Source organism: Dermacentor albipictus, chromosome 10, assembly GCF_038994185.2.
Source record: "Dermacentor albipictus isolate Rhodes 1998 colony chromosome 10, USDA_Dalb.pri_finalv2, whole genome shotgun sequence".
Lineage (NCBI taxonomy): Eukaryota > Metazoa > Arthropoda > Arachnida > Ixodida > Ixodidae > Dermacentor > Dermacentor albipictus.
Window position 1 is genome coordinate 99,999,586 of NC_091830.1, and position 21,568 is coordinate 100,021,153.

At 46.5% G+C, this 21,568-nt stretch overlaps 1 protein-coding gene across 2 annotated transcripts in view; it reads left to right on the plus strand.

The window, feature by feature from the left end:
- Positions 1-21,568, plus strand: part of LOC135908011 (uncharacterized) — a 132,920-nt gene that overhangs the window by 99,693 nt on the left and 11,659 nt on the right. The window contains exon 15 of one of the 2 annotated variants that reach the window (XM_065439783.1): positions 6,207-6,278. The exons of the other annotated variant lie outside the window; for it this stretch is intronic. Within the exon in view, the coding sequence (XP_065295855.1) occupies positions 6,207-6,278 (72 nt within the window). The remainder of the gene's footprint in view (positions 1-6,206; positions 6,279-21,568) is intronic. 2 annotated transcript variants of the gene reach the window in all.

Consider the following 21,568-nt stretch of genomic DNA (forward strand, 5'->3'; position numbering starts at 1 on the left):
CTTGTTTAATTATTGTTCAGCTCCCTATAGAACAGAAAAAAGTGCGCAAAATAAAAGTAAGAAAACAATTTATTGGCAGTTAACTTGTGAATACAATTACGCTGTGCTAGAAACTGAATACATTTTCAAGGTTGCAGTGTACAATTAAATAATATGCATACCGAAGGCACAGTTGAGCGCAGGAATGTACGTTAACACCAAATCTCCTATGACTTTTGTTGCGAAGCAATATTATAGCTGAAAGGTGTTTTGATAGCATGCTTACTTTTTTATTCTTATCCTGCGCTTTTAGATTTTTTTCGTTTCCATAATGGCGCATTCTCATTGTCTCATTGATGCGTAGTAAAGCAGGAAATGGACCATAAACGCTTCCTTGGGAGCATATAAATACGCTCGCGTTTGCATGCTCTGCTCACAAGGAAGCGTTTATGGTCCACACACACACACACACACATATATATATATATATATATATATATATATATATATATATATATATATATATATATATATATATATATATATATATATATTAGAACGGCAACAGTACACGATGATCAAGAATTTTTATTAGTATTGTGGAAATGAAGAAGAAACAGATGTAGTTATTGACAGTGAACATGTCACAAAGATAACCGTGTCAAACGTGATTCATTTGACAAAGAGGCATTTGGTGCCACATAGTTGTCAGAACCAATCTGTATCCAGCAAAATAAAGAAAGAAGCAAGGAATAAACGACGCGTATGCAGTCAGAATCCGCGCGAGAAGTGCGTTTTAGGCGACGGTAACTATTCAGTGTGATTAATGATCTGTCTGCTGCACGCCACTACGATGCGGAGCTCTTTCTGAAACCTCAGAGACGGAAAAATGTGGTTTGAATGCTCGCGAACGCCTGCCTGGTACGTACTTTCAAGTACGGCGGAGCGGAGAAAGGGGCCCAGGCTACCCCTGCTGCCACCTTGCGAAAAGCGGCCGCAACTCGAGGGCCGTCGCGTACTGCGCGGCGCATTGGCGAAGTGGCACCGTTTGGCCACCTCTCCTATTCCACCACCGTGATCACCACTCCCCCGGTTGTGTGGCGGGGGATTTGAATTTCGAAGAAGGTATTCGGACCCTTCAGATGCAATTTTTTCATGAATAAGTCCTTTCTTGACACTGGCACGACACAAGCGTTGCGAGGTTTCTGGAATGGTATTTAAACAGTCCACGGCGACTTATTATTTGGCTGTAGTGTCCGTTTAATTATTTACATGTCTCCACCTGGCGGGTTTCCGCAGAACTATTACGTCACACTCTTGCATTTGCTTTTGCATTTGCTCTACATAGTATATAGGCACAAGTTTCCAAGAAAAGAGACAGGAGGATGGCCCCCACTGTGACTCTATTAATGGAATATCGCACGCGTAATACGGAAGATGCGAGTTCAATATTTTGGTTGAGGCTGACCTCCCACCTTTCCTATGATAATGAATTATCTTTCGACTTGCTCACACCGGTGGCATGTAGCCTTTATGACTATAGTCAGTTGCCCTTTTCTTATGGTTCGTAGGCTTCAAATAAAACCTTCGTTATTTTTCCCGATAATATTCTGGCTTCATTGTCTGTTGGTGTAAAAAATTAAGTGTGTTTCATGAAAGAGCAAGTTATTATCCACCCAATAGTAGTACGATGCTTCATAAGAAACCCATGCGGTTTACTCAAAAGGCGTTTTGTCCGGCTTTGGTACTCAAATAAGTAGGATTTTTCTCTTTCAATGCGAATTTTTCTTTTTGAAAAACCCGGTATGGGTTTTGTTTGCAGGTTCGAGCTACTCTGGAAGATGTAAATAGAAATATATAACATGATATGAAAGGCAAATTTAGAAATTTGATGTGCTAACCTACTCCCGACAGGAACGTCTCTCTCCTGTAGGCTCCAGAGGCGCGCGTAACTGAGATACCTATCCAGCTTTCTTCCACACAGGAGCATAGGACCCGCATACTCTTTGGGAATGGTCCTCCGCTGAACCTCCTTACTCATGATTACCACATGCTTCTATTTTTTTTTATTGCGATCTATTGTTCCTGCATCGTTCATGTCCACAAATAATTCTGTGAGGTTAGCGTTTCATCAGCATGCCGCAGTTCTTCCCGCTGTCGACGCCTATTTCTGGGCTGCAGAGGACATGCATGTGGCGCCACAGCGCCAAGCCGGTGAGGTCATCCGCCTATATAGTGGCTCCTTCAAGGGCAATAGTGCGCGGGCCCTTGTTCGTATTATTTTAGGTGGTTTTCGAGACCTACTTCGCTGTAATGCCTTGCGGACATGATCATCACCATGGGACCTATACGCTGCATTTAATTGTTTATAGTGCCCATATGTAGTGAGGGGCAGAGTAATTAGACACCTGAAGAGACGTATGCAGCGATATAGGCGCCTTGTTGCATTTGCAACAAGACGGTGGTAAAATGAAGCGTTGTGAGATTTCAAAATTCTGCAATTTATTCTAATAACATTTTCGAAAGTGCAACTCTATGCGTCTTCATCTTCATATTGTAAAGGGGGCTCATTCGGGTCGTAGAGCAGCAGCGACAAATGCAGCACCAGCAAGTAGGGCGCAGCCAGAGATTGAACTTGGGACGAGCCACGCGATGGCAACGAGGCTTTCAGCTGGCCGATCATCTTCCGCACAATCACCCCCGGAATTCAAGAGTAGCCATCCTGGCGACCTAGGAAGACGTGAGCGGATGGTAATACGCCATCCGGATGGCACGGATGGTACGATACGGATGGTAATGAGCCAGTCAATCTGCACAGTCTCTCGCCCACGACGACGGATATCTGAAGATGGCGATACGGGTTTGACCACGTAATTAACTGGTAATGGTTGCGCAACCACGCGGTAGGGCCCGCGGTACTACGGGATCAGCTTGGACGAAAGAACAGGAGCAGCTAAAAGGCGGGACCTGACCTGACGATACTGACGAGTGAGTCAATTGAAAAGGGGTGAGGGGTTGGGTTGACGTCATGACGCTCTTTTTGGCGACAATGTTGAGCAGGCGTCAAAAAACGGGCCAGTTGTCTGTATTTATCGGCTTCCTGAGCGACTGTAGCAAGAGGCGTGCATTCAGTAGGGTCTGGATGGTACGGGAGAATCGTATCAATAGCACTCGAAGGATGGCGGCCGTAAAGTGGAAAGAATGGTGAGAATTCGGTAGTGGCTTGAGAGGCAGTGTTATACGCGTATGTGACGAATCGACGTACAATATCCCAATTACAGTGCCCACACGCAACTTACATTGATAGCATGTCACCAAGAGTTATTGTGAATTGTCCTGTTAAGCCATTGGTCTGTGGATGATAAGCAGTAGTGGTGCGGTGAATAATTTGGCACTCATATAGGAGTTATTGCAGGACATCCGAGAGCAATACGCGACCCCGATCGCTCAGCATTTCAGGAGGTGCGGCGTGGCGGAGATCAAAGTTATTAAGAATGTCTTTTGCTGGTGCGGCAGGTAAGGCGGTGGTTTGGGCATATCGTGTGAAATGATCTACGGCGACGACAATGCATCGTTTGCCAGCGCCAGTAGATGCAAGAGGCCCGTATAAATGAAGTCCGACACTGTCAAATGGGTGAGCTGGGCAAGGAAGGAGCTGGAGAGGTACGGTGGAAAGATGCGGTAGACATTTGCATAGTTGTCACGCAATGCAGGAGCGTACGTAATTGTTGATAAAGTTGTACCTCCCTCGCCAATTATATCGTAGGCGAAGCCGTGTGTAGGTCTTTGACACTGCGACGTGACTACACTACGGGTCAGAGTGAAATGCGGAGCATAAATCTTTTCGAATGTGGCGGGGCACTACTAAGAGCCATGTGCGACCGCCATTGTGGTAGTTGCGGCGGTATAAAAGTCCCTTGCAACTAGTGAAATGGAGCGCCTGTTGGAATAACGCTCGAGGTGCCGAAGCTCGGGGAAAATTTGACAGAACATCGAATATTATGACGATGCATGGGTCTTTTCTCTGCTTCGAGGCCATGTCCAGCATGTCAAGTGGTGAGATATCATGACTGTAGGTAGAAGTACTGGCGTCCGAAGTAACTGCGAAGCGCGAAAGGGCATCGGCGTCAGAGTGTCTGCGTCCAGAGCGAGGCCGCCTGACGGGTCTCTGAGTTTAGACAAGCAGCAAAGAGCGTGATGATCCGTCACCACGTCAAGGTGTCGACCATAGAGATATGGACGAAATTTCTGAAGGGCCCATACGATGGCCAGGCACTCTTTCCCTGTCACTGAGTAACTGGTCTCAGGTTTTGGTGAGGGCATGACTGGCATAAGTGACCACGTCTTCGGCATTTGTCCTAAGTTGTTCGAGCACGGCACCTAGGCCGACACCACTGGTGTCAGTGTGAAGCTCTGTGAGTGCGCTTGGATCAAAATGGCGCAAGATTGATGGAGACGTAAGTAGGCGAAGAGTCGTAAAGACATCTTCAGAAGCGTCCGACCAAGTAGAAAGTTCATTGTCACCTTGGAGAAGCTGGTTTAGGGGTACCATCACAGTAGCCAAATTGAGAACGAACCGTCGAAAATAGGGGCATAGGCCAATGAAGCTGTGTAGTGCTTTCAAGTTAGTGGGCTTCGGGAATTCGGCTAGGGCGCGAAGTTTAACAGGACCAGAAAGAATGCCTTCTTTCGAGACAACGTGGCATAATATCGGGGGCGAGGAGTTACGGATTCGCCGTCTTTCGGAAGCGCCTCCCTTCCGTAGTATGAAGGATCCTGCGGCGCACTCCTCATAAGTTTCGCTTACGGCGCTCAATAAAAACACCACGCGGCAGCCCTCCTGGACATTTATGTAGGTACTCACAAAATGAGGGAATTTCTTCACTGTCATTGTAATAATCTTGGGCAATCTGAAAGCACAGAATCGTTTAGAGACTATCACTTTACCAAATAGGTACAGTGTACGCCCACTGCTGGCGGTCTCCACGATGGAGTCTCCCGAACAGGCTTCTGCGTGAAGGGTAGGCAAGCGCTTAGAGTGAACTATGTGAAATATGTTCTTATAGTAGGCTGTCTGTATAACCAAACGAGGCACACCAGAATGAAGCTTCAAAGCAGCGACCGCACGGTTTCGCGGCGACCGACTGGTTACTCGTGCCCGACCAACCTGGTCGGCTCAATAGGAGAGCGGCTGCGCCGCAAAGGCGATGGTCCCGGGTTCGAGCCCCGGACCAGGACGAATTTTCTTCAACTGCAATGCTTTTCTTTCGAGGAGCCCGTATGTGTTTCCTTTGTAGCAATGGCTACGATCGGATGCATGTCTCCAATTTCCCTTACTTCATTACTTCTCTCCTCCTTGCGGGTGTCCGCAAAACTGTTGCGTCAAAGTCCAGTTCTGGATATGACACGTAAAACCCCATGCTCTGACATAAAATTGGAGAGAAAGGTGTCAGAAAGGAAACAGTAAATTTGTTACAGTAGTGTCTCTCAGAATTTCACTAGGACTGCTCTACCCATTGAAGTTTACCTTCGACTCAAGCAGGCATGAACCCGACAGTATGGGTGCTATAAGCAGCTCCGCAGATGGGAGGGGATGGATGGCTATGGTACCATTTTACTCAGTAACGCAGACGTCTACTTCAATGCTCCTACTCCGCAACTTTCGAGAGGATGTGGCGTTGCGACGCGTGTTATTCTACACTAACTGCATCAGCCTTAGCGATAAGCACACTGATTCGTGTACAGAAATAGCTAAATTCCTGTTCTTAAAAAAAGTTAAGCGCTTCTCGCCCTCAATTTTGACACGTCGCATTGGCTTAGTGGCTATGCTGTTGCGCTGCTAAGAAGAGGTCGCGGGATCGAATTCCGGCCGCGCCAACCGCTTATCAATGAGGGCGAAATGCAAAAACGCCCGCGTCCCGTGCATTGGGGAACGTTAAAGATTCCCTGGTGGCAAAATGAAACTTAAGTGTACCTCTACACCGTGCCTCATAATAAAATTGGGGTTTTCGCACGCAGAACCCCAGAATTCAGTTTGGCCACAGCAGCAATATATTCCTAGTGTAAATGACACGTCCATCTCTCAAGCAGCGCAAGTTCTAGTCTGTATGAACGCCGAGCAGAGCTGCAACATTTGCGGCACACTACTGCTGTCCTTGCACAAGGATTGTTCGCCTTCATTAAAATAGCTTAATTCTACATTGTGCTCTTTCTATGTCCCTGTCCAGAAATACAGAACGCCAGTGTGGGTCGACGTAAGTGACTGCTACTTCAAAGTCTTCAGTCGAATGACCAAAGAGGTATGTGTACGACAACACTGTGATATAATTCTGCGATGAAACGGCAAGCCACATGATGCGCAGTACTGTCTTTGATAACATTTGTTGTTAGACGTTGTAATGCCCGTGAATGTGAAAGCTGGCTTAATACCACTCGCAGATGCTCGCCACTCGTCGAATAAAGACACTTGTCCGGGTCTGTTCCCATAAATATTTTTTTTGTTATCGCTAATCCCATTTCAACCAGAAGTTACGAAGACATTTCCAAACATATAGCCGGTACCTGGGGGCACATTTTCCGAGCAGTACTCAGTAGATACCACGGGCGTAGGTTGTCGGCGAACCCACCGACAGGCCAGAAGAGAAAGTTGGCAGAAATTTTTATCGAGTATTATCTCGTTTAGAGATGAGGCCAAAGCCTGGAACAAGGTGAATAGGATTAGATGGCACCAAACATATTCACTCTCTCTGGTAAAGACACAGGGCGATATACTGCAAGACCAGGCAGACTCACTTGGGGAGTATTTTGAGAGCGTGTCAAGTCCAACTCACTATTCGCAATCCTTTCTCATATACAAACAAATAGAAGAACGTAAGCGATTAACAAGAAAAACTCGAGAGAATGAGCCTTACAACCGTCCCTTTAGTATTGCCGAGCTTAGAGCTGCCTTGATCACATGCAAGAGCTCTGCACCAGGACCTGTTAGAATTATGTACGACATAATTAAGAACGTACACACTGATACACAACTGACTTTACTTACACTTTTCAACACTATTTGGGCTGCTGGGTATCTTCCACTTGCATGGAGAGAAGCGATTGTGATTCCCATTCTGAAGCAAGGTAAAGATCCTTCGTTGGCGTCAAGTTACCGCCCGATAACCCTTACAAGTTGCATTTGTAAACTGTTTGAGAAAATGATTAATCGGCGACTCATACATTTCCTGGAATTCAACCAAATCCTTGATCCCTTTCAGTGTGGATTCAGAGAAGGGCGGTCCCCATTCGATCACCTTGAACGCATTGAGGGAAGCATTCGCGACGCCTTTCTACATAAAGAATATTTCCTATCCGTATTCCTTGATATGGAGAAGGCGTACGACACAACGTGGCGCTACGGAATTTTGAGAGGCTTGTCGGGAATGGGCATCCATGGCAATATGCTCGCCCTAATAGAAAGCTATTTGTCCAACCGTACATTCCGCGTGAAAGTCGGGAGTGTACTTTCACGTTCATTTATACAGGAAACTGGGTTACCCAGGGAGGTGTGCTCACCTGCACTCTCTTTATCGTTATGATGAACACACTACGTGCTTCACTGCCACCGGCCATTTTTTGTTCCGTATACGTAGACGATATACAAATAGGCTTCAAATCCTGCAACTTCACAGTATGTGAGAAACAGGTACAGCAGGGCTTGAACAAGGTTTCCAAGTGGGCAGACGAAAACGGATTTAAAATCAACCCCCACAAAAGCTCTTGTGTTCTTTTTACTAGAAAGAGAGGCCTAGCTGGTTCCAGATCCTTGTGTTCAACTGTGTGGACATCAAATACCTATCAACAAAGAACACAAATTTCTAGGTATTATACTAGACTCCAAGCTCACTTTTATACAGCACATTAAATATCTTAAAGGAAAATGTCCAAAGACAATGAACTTAAATTTCTATCCCACTCCACATGGGGTAGCGACAGGAAGTGTCTGATGAATGTTTATAAAAGCCTAATTCGATCACGATTGGACTATGGTGCCGTCGTGTATAACTTTTCCGCTCCGAGCGCACTAAAGATCCTACATCCTGTCCACCATTCAGGTATCCGCTTAGCCACTGGCGCTTTCAGAACAAGCCCGATTGAAAGCTTATACGCGGAATCAAATGAATGGTCCCTCCATCTACAGAGAACTTACATCAGCCTTACATATTTCCTGAAAATACACTCCAATCATCAACATCCATGTTTTAACACTGTTAACGATATGACATGTACTACACTTTTCCATAATCGCCCCTCTGTAAGAAAGCCTTTCTCGCTTCGAGTCAGGGAGCTTAGTGATGAAACGCATGTCCCACGCCTCGAGCTTCGCCTAATGCATCCAACCAAGCTGTTACCACCTCGCGAGTGGCAGCTGATAGAATGTGACATATCATTTTTAGAAGTAACAAAACACGCACCAGAGATGGAAATCCGAATGCATTTTCTAGAACTCCAGCACAAGCACTCCTGCGCAGAGTTCTACACAGACGCTTCGAAGTCAAATGCCGGGGTGTCTTATGCTGCCTTCGGCCCATCCTTCTCAGAATCTGGTGTACTACATCCGGAAACAAGTATCTTCACGGCCAAGGCCTACGCATTACTGTCTGCTGTGAAGCATAGAAGAAAATCAAAACTCCAAAAGTCTGCGATATATACAGACTCCCTAAGTGTCGTGAAGGCCCTGACGGCACTTTATACACACAAAAATTCAGTACTGAATGAACTATATTCCGTCTTGTGTATAGTGTACAGATATAACCAGCGTATCATTATGTGCTGGTTGCCTGGCCATAGGAGCAATGAGCGTAACGTTCTGGCGGACGAGATGACCACGTCAATCGCATCGCAAGCTGTTAACCCTACCGCTCAGGTGCCTGTCACAGATCTCAGGCCTTTCTTGCGAAGGAGGCTGCGAGATCACTGGCAACACATGTGGGATGGTGAATCGGATAATAAGCTACACCTTATAAAACCACAGTTAGGATTCTGGCCCTCGAATACAAAATCACGCCCTACAGATGTCCTATTCTGTCATCTCAGAATAGGACACACGTTTGGCACTCATAATTTTCTACTCACCGGAAGTGAGCCTCCAACCTGTGGTAGATGCGGGGAGAGGCTAACCGTACTCCATATCCTCCTGGAGTGTCGGAAAGCCGAATCTGACAGACAGAAACATTTGCCGTTAGCATACCGGCAGCACATTCCCCTTCATCCTGTAATGTTACTCGGCCCAGAACCACTCTTTGATACTAACGCAGTCATAGACTTCCTGAAAGACGTTGTGTTACATGTAATTAGCCCGATACGTTCGTAGCGTCTCCTCTCTTTAGAGGATGCCGCTGTGATAGCTATTTCGAATAGCACATGCCTCTCGGCCCTTGCGTTTCAAGGGCTCTGGCGAGGCAGTAGTGCTCTTAAGGCGGAACCACATGGCGCGATTTCAGGCGCGATTGACGCGCGGATGGTGGGACGCGCGCGTCATTTTGACGCGTGCCCAGCAGGATCCATCACGAAATCGCGCCGCCGCGTGCTGCTGCTCGGAGTAGAAAAAAACGCGTCGCGCGGGCGCGTCCACCAATCAGAGTTCAGGTAAGTCACGTGGCATTTGGTCACATGACATTTTGGTTATTTTTTTGCCACTGAGAACTCCAGCACAAGCACTCTGGCCCTAGTACGGCCCTAGTCTCTGCGCATCTCGACGGAACCTCCTTGGCGGAACTTTTTTTTTTCTCGGTAGAACTGGCGCGCGCGTCAAGGAAAACATGTGCTACCGTGCTTTCGTTCGCGCATTGTGTTGGTTCGCGCATCGTGTTCACCTAAAATGAACAAAGCAACCTTCAACGAGGCCCTAGTAACTAAAGTGGAGAAGCGTCGCGTCTCATCGCTAACACTGGCAATACAATTTGCTAATAATACCAGTGTATGGTGCTCGCTCTCTTCTCAACCAGGCAACCCGCACCCACATGTGCCTACTGACCCGCATTTTTTTCTTGCTTCAGTATCAGCATCCCCCTTAATAGTAGCAGTCGCCTTTTCTGCTCGGTAATAAGCGGCCGACCCTCCTTTTTATATGTGAAGTTGTAAACAAGCAGCAGCTTCTCAGCATGCGGAAGGTACATAGTCGCAGTTTCGCACACAATATTGCTGCTTGAAGTTAAGCTTGATAAATACACCTCGGAAAGAAATGTCGCTGTCTAATTACACTCAGATTATTTTTATTGTAGTGTTCTGTACGATTAAGGGCATATTATATTTGCGGTAACAGATACAATACATGTCGTTCAGAGTTATGCTGTCTGGCAACCCGGAAAACGCGGCGCGAAATCGCCGCTCCTTTTTTTTCGTACGGGTGCTCGCGCGTCGGCGGCCACGCGGGCGTTTGCCGCCCGTCGCGTTTTTCGCTCGCGAAAAACGCGCCATGCGGTTCCAGCTTTAGACAATTTTAGCATCTCGCATATTTTATATAATCCATCATTCTTTCTTAATGCATTTTAGTGATCATAGTACACGTCATTAATCATTGCCATAATTTTACTACGTGTAATTTTTTATGCAATTTGCACCAACTCTTTTAGGCCCCTTTACAGCCACGTGACATTAAATTCACAGAACCCATCAGACCACGACATATTCATTACCACTAGCGTGGCGCTCGTTGGCCACACCTGGCGCTTGCGCCATTAAACCTCAAACATCATCATAGTTTGTCCTTTTGCGTTTTATGTGCGCATTGCAGATGTGGACAGGGTGAACGCACATCCCTCACGATGTCCTGCTGAGCGTGCTTTGCCATGCTGCGTTAAGGGGACAAATGTATTTATCTGTTTATTCGTTCATTCATTCATTCGATAGTGCATGCTCAAACTCCGAAGCGGAAGAAATAAAGAAAACTTAAAAAAAGAGAAAGAAAATTGGCAAATATGTAAGAGCTAAATAAATACATGCGACAAAGCATGTCAGTTTAAAGGGTACGAAAAAAGTTGAAGCCATACAAACTTACAAAGGGACGCGAAAGTAAACGCTTTAAGATTTGTGCCTTTTATTACTCTACAGAATCCAGGTAATTTTCAGGTAAACGGTTCGGGTCGGAAACAGTAATGAGGATGTGTCAATTTGAACAGGTTAGTCCTGGCATAATATGGGGCAACAAAGTGCGAAAGATTACGAAGTGTTTGACCAGCATTGATGTCAAGGTTCTAGTGTAGTAATTCGTAAAAACTGAAAGTCGTAGAAATTTCTATCTTGCGGTTTTCTGGTTGAATTGCCCCAGATTTTACGAATCATTTGCGGAATCCCTGCAGTTGTATTTAGAAAATATAAAGTGGACAGTCTTACTTTGTATATACCGGATGTTTTACATACTAGAGTGCAGCCTTAAGGTAGTGCCGAAATCAACAATGTTTCCTAAATGCGGAAGCACAAACGTTTGAAAACACAATCTCGCCTTTTTGCAGAACGTGATGCCTTCTGTATTTATGATATCTCAGTTCGCGTAAATAATTAACAGAATACAAGAATATCCGTGTACTCTTCCTCTTATTGGAGAGATGAACATTTCAGAGTTGAGGTTCATAGCACATTGTTCGCTTAACGAGAGACTCCTAATGGCAGCATTATGGGACACTAAAGGAAAGTATTAAGTGAAGCTAAAGTGATAGACCAGTGCTCGAGATCCTCTAAGGCCACAATATTACCACGAACAGAGCCGTAATATTCGACAAATTGAGGTAAATGCAGGACATGGTTAGAGACTCCCCCGGGACATTCAAGCACTTTCCCGATGATGAAGGCACTGCTCAGTTAAATTCTTCCACTAGTACTCAACCATTCGTTGCAAAAATCATTCTTCTGTTCTATTATAAGACGAAATAAAATGCGATTTGTCCAGTTTCAATTCATTTTTCAGAAAAGAGAACTGATTTAAATTACCCTTGACAACGACGCAGTTAGTCGAAAGCTTTTATTTTCGCTGGACTTCGCGCTGTCCACGATTTCGCGTTTCTTTATCGCGTAGTGGTGCGCTGGTTTTTCTGGCTCACGAAACTTGCACAAACTGCAAATAGCAGAGAATTTAACTTCCATTTGATGTCGCGGGATGCCCGAACGGTCTACGTCGCTTGACCAAAAAGCAGCTGCAGCGGCGAATCCACCAATCTGTCTTGGCTCGGTAGCGCCGTCTATCGAGCAGGGTTGTACTCACTGACGGCAGCAAAGTTTGGTGATGACTTATGCAACGTCACCACTCCCCGCGATTGGGTGGTGGGAGATTTGAATTTCGAAAAAGGCATTCGGACGTTTTAACGCGACAGCGTTAAGGAGCTCGTGTCGCAGAAAAGCCGGTGTCGTCGGTGCCCGCGTCAGAGGCGTCGGCCGTGAGCGAAAAATCCCGGCAGGCAATTCATAAATAAAAACAACTTGCAAGATGGGCCGCGTGAGAATCAAACCAGGGTCTCCGGAATGTGAGGCGGAGACGCTACCACTCAGCCACGGGTTCGATGATTCAAAGCGGTGCAAAAGCGTCTCTAGTGAATGTGGTGTTGTCTTTGAAACGTGCCGTAGAATGTTATACTGCGGTGTATATCGGTAATTATGAGCATGTAACTTACAGAAGTTGCAGTTACACGAGTAGCGAAATACGTTTCCGCTACATTTCTTCGGCGCTTTCCGCATGCGCAGAGTCATCTTGCGGCAAACAGAGACGACCCCCTCCTCTCAATGCCGGCGCTGGCCCGACAGGTGGCGCGCCACGGGCGCATTGGGGCTGTGCGGGGACCGGTGCGAGGCGTGTCGCGGCCCCGACTCTCTCTTCCCTGACGACGCTTCGCCGTGCTCTCTCACGGGTTGCAGAATCAAGCGTCCTTCCTTTCTTTGCATCACTATCTATATATCTCTCTGCCCGTGCCGATCACGACGTTCGGCTGGCATTCCCCCTCCGAGACACCGAGTTATTTGGTTCGTTCCACTCATAGAGTTTCTCACTACATTACCTAGAGGGAAATCTGGCGCTGCTGCGCTGTGGTATGCATGGGAATGCCGGTATATTGTGGATTCGGATTGGCATCGTTCTCGTAATGACAGGACGCCTTGAAGGCGCGCTTGGCAAGTACCGTTCCGTCTGTCACAATGATTAATTTTCTACTAGAAAAGCACATAAAAAGCTGTTTTAGCTTTATTATTACGCGAAAACATGTTTTGTTTAACTATGAGAACTTGTTATTGTGTGTACGACTACGTGTTACGTAAGAAGTATCAGTGGGCCGCTAAAGTTGGAGGACAGACGACAAGGTTCGCGCTCGCTTTGAAACAGTTGGTCGTCTGTTCTTGCTTTTCTTCCCTTGGTCATGCATCGTGGGTGAGTAAAGATGTAATATGCATGAATGGAAACATTTTATGAAGATTTTACTTTGAGAACGCGTTATTTGCGTAGCCATATCCACGTTTTAGACGAAGCCTCTTACAATATCAGCCAACACAAGCCTCGCAGACACATATACCGTCATTCCCATGACGGCACGGTGCCCCCTTAAGAAACTCCCATAGACGGTGGCGCCAGATTACCCTCTAGGTGTTATAGTGAGAAACTCTATGGTTCCGCTTGCTCAGGCGCACGTTTCGTTGCCGCGACTAGGTGGCTTTGGCCGAACGCTGCGTTGCTCGACGCTCACCGCGTGATTGGTGGGTGCAAAGTCCGATGCGGAGCGCCTCGTAAGTAATCGCTGCGCCGTAGCGCATTGTGTTACACGCCTTGGCGGGTCGACGGGAACGCTGTCGTGTTCCACTCTTGAAGGCGAAGCTTAAACATCCTCCAATTTTTACATGCAAACTTCTCTTAAACTAAGTTTATTCTTGGCACGGAACAAGTGTTTCGATGTTTTGTAATGGTAGTTAAAAAGTCCACGTCAACTGAGAATGTGCCTTTAGTGTCCCCTGAAGTGCAGTCTGGTCTTCACCGGTTTTACCTCGGCAAAACGACAACAACAAGGAATTGCAAAAATATGGATTTGACCTGGCTCTACGATTACGTTTACAATTTCGATACCTGAAATTAAGAAAAAGAGCGGCCATGGATGCTGCCTTGGTCAACACCAAATGGAACTGAAAGAACATGAGATTCCTTTTCATGAAAGACTACATGCTGGCTCTTACCACACATGTAAGCTTATATACATGATACAAGATACAAGCAATACATAATTAAGTTTGAAAGATAAATATAAATTGTGCCTTCAAGAGAGTTCGATATTGTGCTAGGCGGTATACATTCATTTAAAGCGAGAACATTTTATCGTCGTGTTCATTTTTTGTTCTTGCGCAGGGGTTACTTATAATAGCGAGCTACGATAGTTGCGCGAGGTTCAAATGGGAAGGCAACTTATCACGAAGCTTTAAACTATGTCTTTGTTTCTTGTCCCTTTAGAGCGCGCTATTTCGGTTTTAAATGGCTGTTTGCGTAGCAGAAAAACAATTTTATGGGCGATTAAAAATGTGTAGTGCCTTTCAAGTTATGAAGATTCAAAACACGAATTTAAAAGCATTTCTTTTTGTTTCTATTCCACGGTGGAATGAAGAAAGAAGCTTGACTGAGTGTGAACCACAAATGTGTATAGTTAAGGCCAAGCAATGGCTATGACTGGTTGATCATGTTTATAAAAGCATAGTGTGCGGTTGGGTATCGATAACGATTCTGTAGCTGAACAATATGAATACGAACGTCAGGTCTATAAATTTTTGTCTGCTATGTGCATTTTTTTCGCCGGATTGCATCGATCTTGAGACACTCATTGCGGCCGTACTTAGAACACAAATTTCGAACAACCCTGCATGTATATTTTTCCCACACATCATGTTTAGTTAAGGCGCACGTTTACCCAAGAACAGCTGCATGTTCTAGTATCGGACTTGTGAATTAGCTTTAGGTTCACTGTTTTAGGTACTTGTTCTTCAGTTGGTAGAGAACAAGGCACTGACACCAAAAATCTGAATATAGTGTGTCTACAAAGAGGCAATGAAGTATTTGGCATAACACCTTCTGGTAGACAGTAAGCATGCTAAGTAGTTGGCAGTCGGACGCCGAGCACGAACTTTAAGATTAATATATGTTTACAATTCCGCATGGTAGCCGTGTCCACAACTTTGAAGCTAAATTCTTAAAGCTTTAACAAGGCTCTCAGGCGGGAGCCCAATGTAATTATTTAACGATTTTGTGGTCTCGTCCAATTTTGAACTAGTTACCATGATGTGTCTAAGCAGGTGGTGCCAGATTCCATACTCCGTTCCATACTTCGCAAGCAATGCTGTGTAAATACACGAGAAGTTCTGTCATGAAGGAGTATCACTCCGCATGCTTTCTGGTATAGTGTTTATTAACAGCCAGCTGTGAACCAACAGAGCAGAAAATTGACACCTTGGTCTGTGGTTATTTTATGTATCCAGCTGAAGATTTACTTTATGTTTACATTACGCGGGATATTTTGCGCATCTAGCCATATTATTGAAAATACGTGTTAGACGGCAAAACAGGTGCAGTTTATGGCTACTCATTGCTTTGTTGCACGTACGTGACGAAGCCGTGAAGGGCGGAAAATGAAAAAGCCGGAAGGGAAGCCACGAAAAACAAAATGTGCTGAAATAACCCATTAGCGTCTCTATCAGGGCGTCTGTATTAGACACTGTTCATTTTTAATGATTAAAATGTTTTTCCTTTGCTTTTTTTCTGTTCATCTATTGCTCAGCGGCAATTAAAAAAAGTGTTTTAGATAAGTGCTAACAGAACGTACCGAATGAATTTTTGATGTGAACCCAGGGCGGGCGGATATTTTGTAAGTGTCGACATTGTGAACCTTTCGATTTCGTCTGCTGCTGAAGTTCTAATTGGCACGACTGGCGTACGCGCCACATGAAGACAGGTGCCCCTAGCCAAACAGCACTTGAGCAGCAGACGAAGCGGACATGTCCACTAGGCGGACACACACTGAATATGTGTCCGACACCCTCCCAACACCTGCACCCAGCCCTGCAGACGAACTTGTTAGCCTCTACAGCGTTACACGAGATCCATGATATGGACAATATATCGCTACCTGACACACGAAGATTTTATTCCACTTAACAATGCTGTTACGCGAGGACTGCGGGGCTATTGAGGAGATGGTAAGGATGATGATAATATTTTGTCAACGTACGCGAGCCTCCAGCCATCGGCCTGGGAACTTGGTATTGCTGCTATGTAACACATAAATTGACTGTGATATTACATGTGTTTCGCTACTACCTTTGGCATAACATTATGTGACCTCGGCGGTACAGAGCCAACGAAGCCATGGAATTTATGCGTAATTTACCCAATGTTGATCCCATTAGACTGCACTAGGCTCTCGTCCACCTTTTTACTGCTTACGTGATCGTTTCTAATGGCATTGTCAAAACCTAGATTCTCATACTTTTGTTCTAGCCCGAATAAAACGCAAATATGTGAAAACAGGCGAAGCTTTGAAGAAAATTGATAACGGCTGCATTAAACGAAAAAACAGAACCTTAAAAATAAGAGCTCCGGATATCTATTGCGTAACCGTAAGCTTGACCAGAGGAGTGTCAAACTCATGGCCATGAAAAACCAAGATAAAATAAGACGTCATGTTCATATCTCTTATGACCTATAAGTAACTAATACGTTGTGACACGGCGCAACGACGAGCGTTTTCATGAAGTCTGAAAACGCTCCACCTACATGAGAAAAGTTACTTTGGAAAGCAGTGCTCAAATGAGTGAACGACAATTGATATTTGATACCGAAGAGCTGTTGTCATACTGTTTATAACACGCTAGCGTACAGGCTATCATGACTCGGAAAAATAATTTGCGAAATAAAGGCATAATTTCTACTGCACAATATTTCAAAGCGGATAAAATGGATCGCTCTCGTTGGCGGCATTATAAAGAAATCCTGCTAAACCGCATCCTGTAGTTACAATTAACGCTGAAAATTGGTGCAGGAAGAAAGCAAGACCACGAGTGTAGAATAATCCATATTTACAAGCGATATACATGGCGCTCAGGCAACGCAAAGGATCTTCGTCTTCCTGTAATTTGTGTCAGCTTCTTCATTCTCTTTACATCAACAGCGCCCTCCGTCCCAGTGCAGGTTATAGAGCCGCACCTAATGTGGGGATATAGGGCTTGAGTCTGGCGACGTGAACAACATCGCTGGTGACGCTAGAAGCCACTGAAGACTGACCTGCTGGTGCGGTCTCGTATGTCATGTGAGACAGCTGACGTAAGGTCTTGTACGTACGAGAATAACGGGAAGTTAGTTATTCCGACAAGCCGACGCGACGTGAATACGTACAGAAAAATACAAGCGAACCAGATGAAAAAGGACGTTCTCGGTGCCGAAAGTCGTAGCATATCTTTTGGCAATCTTGCAACACCGAGGCGATGACGGGCGGCACCTCGGTCTTGGGCAGTCGAGGCAATAGCACTGCGGGCGTAATCAGTGCCTCGTGATTTTAGTTCGGAAGGGCGCAACCTGTCGGCGTACAAGGTAGCGTCACGGCCATACAAAAGGCAAACTAGTGAGAATCCGGCAGTGTCGCCACGGTACGAGTTATATGCACAAGTGGTGTACGATAAAGCGACGTCCCAGACGTGGTGATCTTCGGAAACATACATGGACAGCATTTCTGTTAGTGTGTCCTTGGACCATTCAGTGAGGCGGTTCGTTTAAGGGTGGTGCTCGGTATCAACCTTGTCTTTCGTAGAACAGGAGCGGAGGAGAACATCGACGACGTTGCATAGAAAGTTGCGGCCCCGATCTGTAAGTAAATGGCGATGAGCACCGTGGTGCAGGATGACGTATGGTGTAAGTCGGCGACATCTGAAGCACAGCTGGTTGCCGTCGGTCGCGTGATGGCATATGTCGTGGCATAATCTGTTCCTACAGCAATCAACTTGTTTCCTTTGACGGCAATTGGAAAAGTGTCAAGGAGATCGAGGCCCAAACGGAAGAAGAGCTCCGTAGGGACATCAATGGGTGGAAGAAACAAGCAGGAGGCATAGCAGGAGTCTTCCGGCGCTTACACTAGTCGGAAGAAGCGTCATAATGGCGCACAGAGCGAAAAATTCCGGGCAGGCGGCCGTAAGTACGTAAAATGCCCATGCGTCCGGCAGTATGCGCGTTGGGAAGTTGTTGGAGCATGGCTAGACGGAGGTGCTTTGGAACAACCATAAGTGTTTGAAGAACGCGACGGACCGTGGAGTTGTTCGGCGTTAATGTTGAGAAAGCCAGGAGAGGGACAGAATACAAATGTCCGAGTTAGCATCGGTATCGTGCGCTTGATCCACGGGATTTCGGGACAGAAAGTCAGCGTGTTTATGAAGGTGCCCTTATTTATACATAATAGAAAAAAGGTATATTTTTGCTGGCGCAATGCCAACGTTCGAGTTGTCCCGTTGCATCCTTCAAAGAGGAGAGCCAGCAGAGGGCGCGATGATCGGTTACGACGCAGAAGCTCCGAGCGAAAACGGGCGGCCGAAATTTCGCGACCGCCAATAGGAGTCCGAGACATTCCCTCTCAGTAAGTGTAATTTCCTTCTGGCATAGAGAGAAGATGGCTGGCGTAAGCAATGACATGGGCTTGACCCCTTCGATGCTGAGCAAGGTCAGCGCCGATGCCATAACCGCTCGCGTCAGTTCGTACTTCATAGGGCGCAGAAGGGTCAAAGGGCGACAGAATCGGCGAAGCTTGTAAGCCACTCAATCAGGGTAGAGAAGGCTTTCGCTTGTAGTGGCCTTTAAGAGAAGAATGCATCTTTCTTAAGGTCAATGAGACGGCGAGCGATGTCGACAAATGTTTTGACAAATCACAGCAAATAAGAGCATAAGCTCGCAAAACAGCCTACATGATTCCTACAAGAAGATACAGGAAAATTTCGCACGGTGTGAACTTTCTGTCTATCAGGTTGGCTACCTGCGGTGTTTTTCACGAGATCTCCGAGCATGGTAATTTCGCGGCGACCGTGATGGCACTTGAGAGAGTTCAGCTGAAGGCCAGCATTGCGAAACCCGGAGAGGATAGTCGTGAGGCGCTGCAGGTTGCTCTGCAAGGTCGGCGAAAACATAATCACATTGTCGAGGTAATAGATGCATGTTGATCACTTCAAGCCACGCAGGATAGAGTCCATGTAGTTGGAGCATTGCATATTCCAAAGAGCATGAATTTAAATTAGTGCAGGCCGTCAGTTGTGAGAAAGACCGTTTTCTCACGGTCCATCTCATCTACCCTAATCTGTCAATAGTCGGAACGGTGGTCAATGGATGAAAAGTATTGGGATCCGTGAAGGCAGTCAAGAGCGTCGTCTATGCAAGGCAGTGCACAATATCTTTCTTTAATATCTTGGTGATGTGACGGTAGTCAACGGATAAGCGCCACGAGTTGTCTTCTTTCTTTACTGAGACAACTGGAGATGCCCGCGGACCACTCGAATGTTCGATGATATCTTTGTCCCCTATCTTGTCGACCGCTTTCTGTATGACGTCCATTTCTGTTGCGGAGACACGATATGGCCGCCTCTGAACAAGCCGGTGTTGTAGGTGTTGATGCGATGCTCGACCACAGATGCCTGGCCAAGAGGATGGTCCCCCAAATGAAAGATATTCCTATAAGACGACAGAAGGTGACGAAGAGCTATTTGCTCGGAAAGAAGATCAGGGGCAATCACTTTACAAACGTCGTCCGTAGGCGTCAAGGACAAAGGTCCATTAGTGCTGAGGAAGCATTCAGAGATCAAAGAAGAAATGTGCGATTCTCCCAAAGGGGCGATATGCGCTATGGCAAGCACACGCGTCAAAAATCGAAAATGTAGATGGGCCACGCGAGCACTGTTTCCAAGAATTAGAATTATAGAGCTCTGTAGGCCAATATTGCACAAGAAAACCACGTCAGTAATCGGCGACACGACGCACTCGCCGTCGAGAACGGTAGGACAGGGTGTTAGGAAGATATTTGTTGCAGCTTATGGAGAGAGCTTGGCGAAATCAGCAAAACGTAAGCGGTTTGATGCACAAGTTGTGGCGTCGGTAGGAAACGGGAGATCTGACTGTATGATACCTGCGGAGCAGTCAGTTTAGCCAGAGTTATTCGAAAGTAAATCGAGGCCGAGAACGAGGTCAGCGGACAGTGCCCAAGGACGATAAACAAAGCAACGGTATAATGGCTTCCAATGGTCAAATGTGCTGTGCATATTCAATAACAGGTGAAGTACTACTGTCGGAGACCCGCACAGTGAACGGCGCGGCGGACGACGGGACCTGGAACTGGAAGCTGCGCTCTTCTGTCAACGGAGATGTAACAGGAACACCATGAACTTCAACGTCCAGTAGGTTTCCATGTGTAGGCAGGTCAATAGAGGAGTTGTGGGCCGGGTCGGAGTTGCAGATTCACCTTCGGGAGCTGCACCGCCTTGTTTCCCGTAGTGAGTGACGGGTCGCAGATGGGGACGAAGAGCAGTGTATGAGAGGCGAATGGGACCGGCGCTCTTGCGGCGAAGGGGAGCGGCTGGACCTTGGTGGAGCACTGTCGGCGTTGATGTTGCTAGCCGGCGTGTAGGGAGGGAAAGTGCAATTGTTTAGAACTTGGCGGTAGTGACTCGGAGACGGTCACCGAGGAGACGGCATCGAGCGGCTGCAGCAATAACGGGCAAGGTGTCCAATGCCTGAACGAATAAAACATGTGGGTTTCTCATCCGCAGTGCGCCTGTCAGCCGGGTAGCGACGGAGTGCCGGAAAGCTTTGCGTCGGGATTGAGCCGTCGGAGAAATCTGGTAGGCGTTCGTATGGCGCGTCGAGCAGGAAGATGAAATGTCCAAACTCGCTATTTCCTCCCGAGCGACATCTTGTGTAACCGATATAAAGGGCACGCTGTCCCGACAGTAGAAAAGAACTGGAGTCGGAGCTGTGGCCTCAAGCTCCCTGCGAACGATGTGCGTTATATCTTCCAGTCCTGTCGACTGAACGAATCGTGGCGGGTTCCTTCGCACGAGGATGTCGCGGCGGTATTGGGCGATGTGTCTAAATTTTGAGTGACGTGGTGGCCCTTCGCTTGTTGAAAGCGCCGACACTCCTTTGTAATTGCATCCGCCATGGCACGTTCCTTACACATTAGGAGATTGAAGGCTTCGTCTGCACTACCTTTTAGTATGTGACCAATCTTGTCTGCCTTGCTAATGATTTTATCAGCCCTGCGACAGAGGGCCAGCAAATCCTGTATGTACACGACATAGGATTCTGTTGACGTGCGAGTGCGGCAGGCGAGTTCTTTTTCAGCTGCCATGTGATGACGGACAGGTCTGGCGAAAAGGTCTCGCATTCTTTCTATGCAGACATGCCAGTTCATTAGGTCAGCTCCATGTGTGTCATGTCATTGCTTGGCAATTCCTCTCACATACAATATAAGGTTTGCCAACATGAAGCTTGGATCCCACCTGTTCTTGTAGTAAACTCGATCATGCATTGCAAGCCAGTCCTCGCCTTTCGCGTTGTCCGTGCCACAAAATA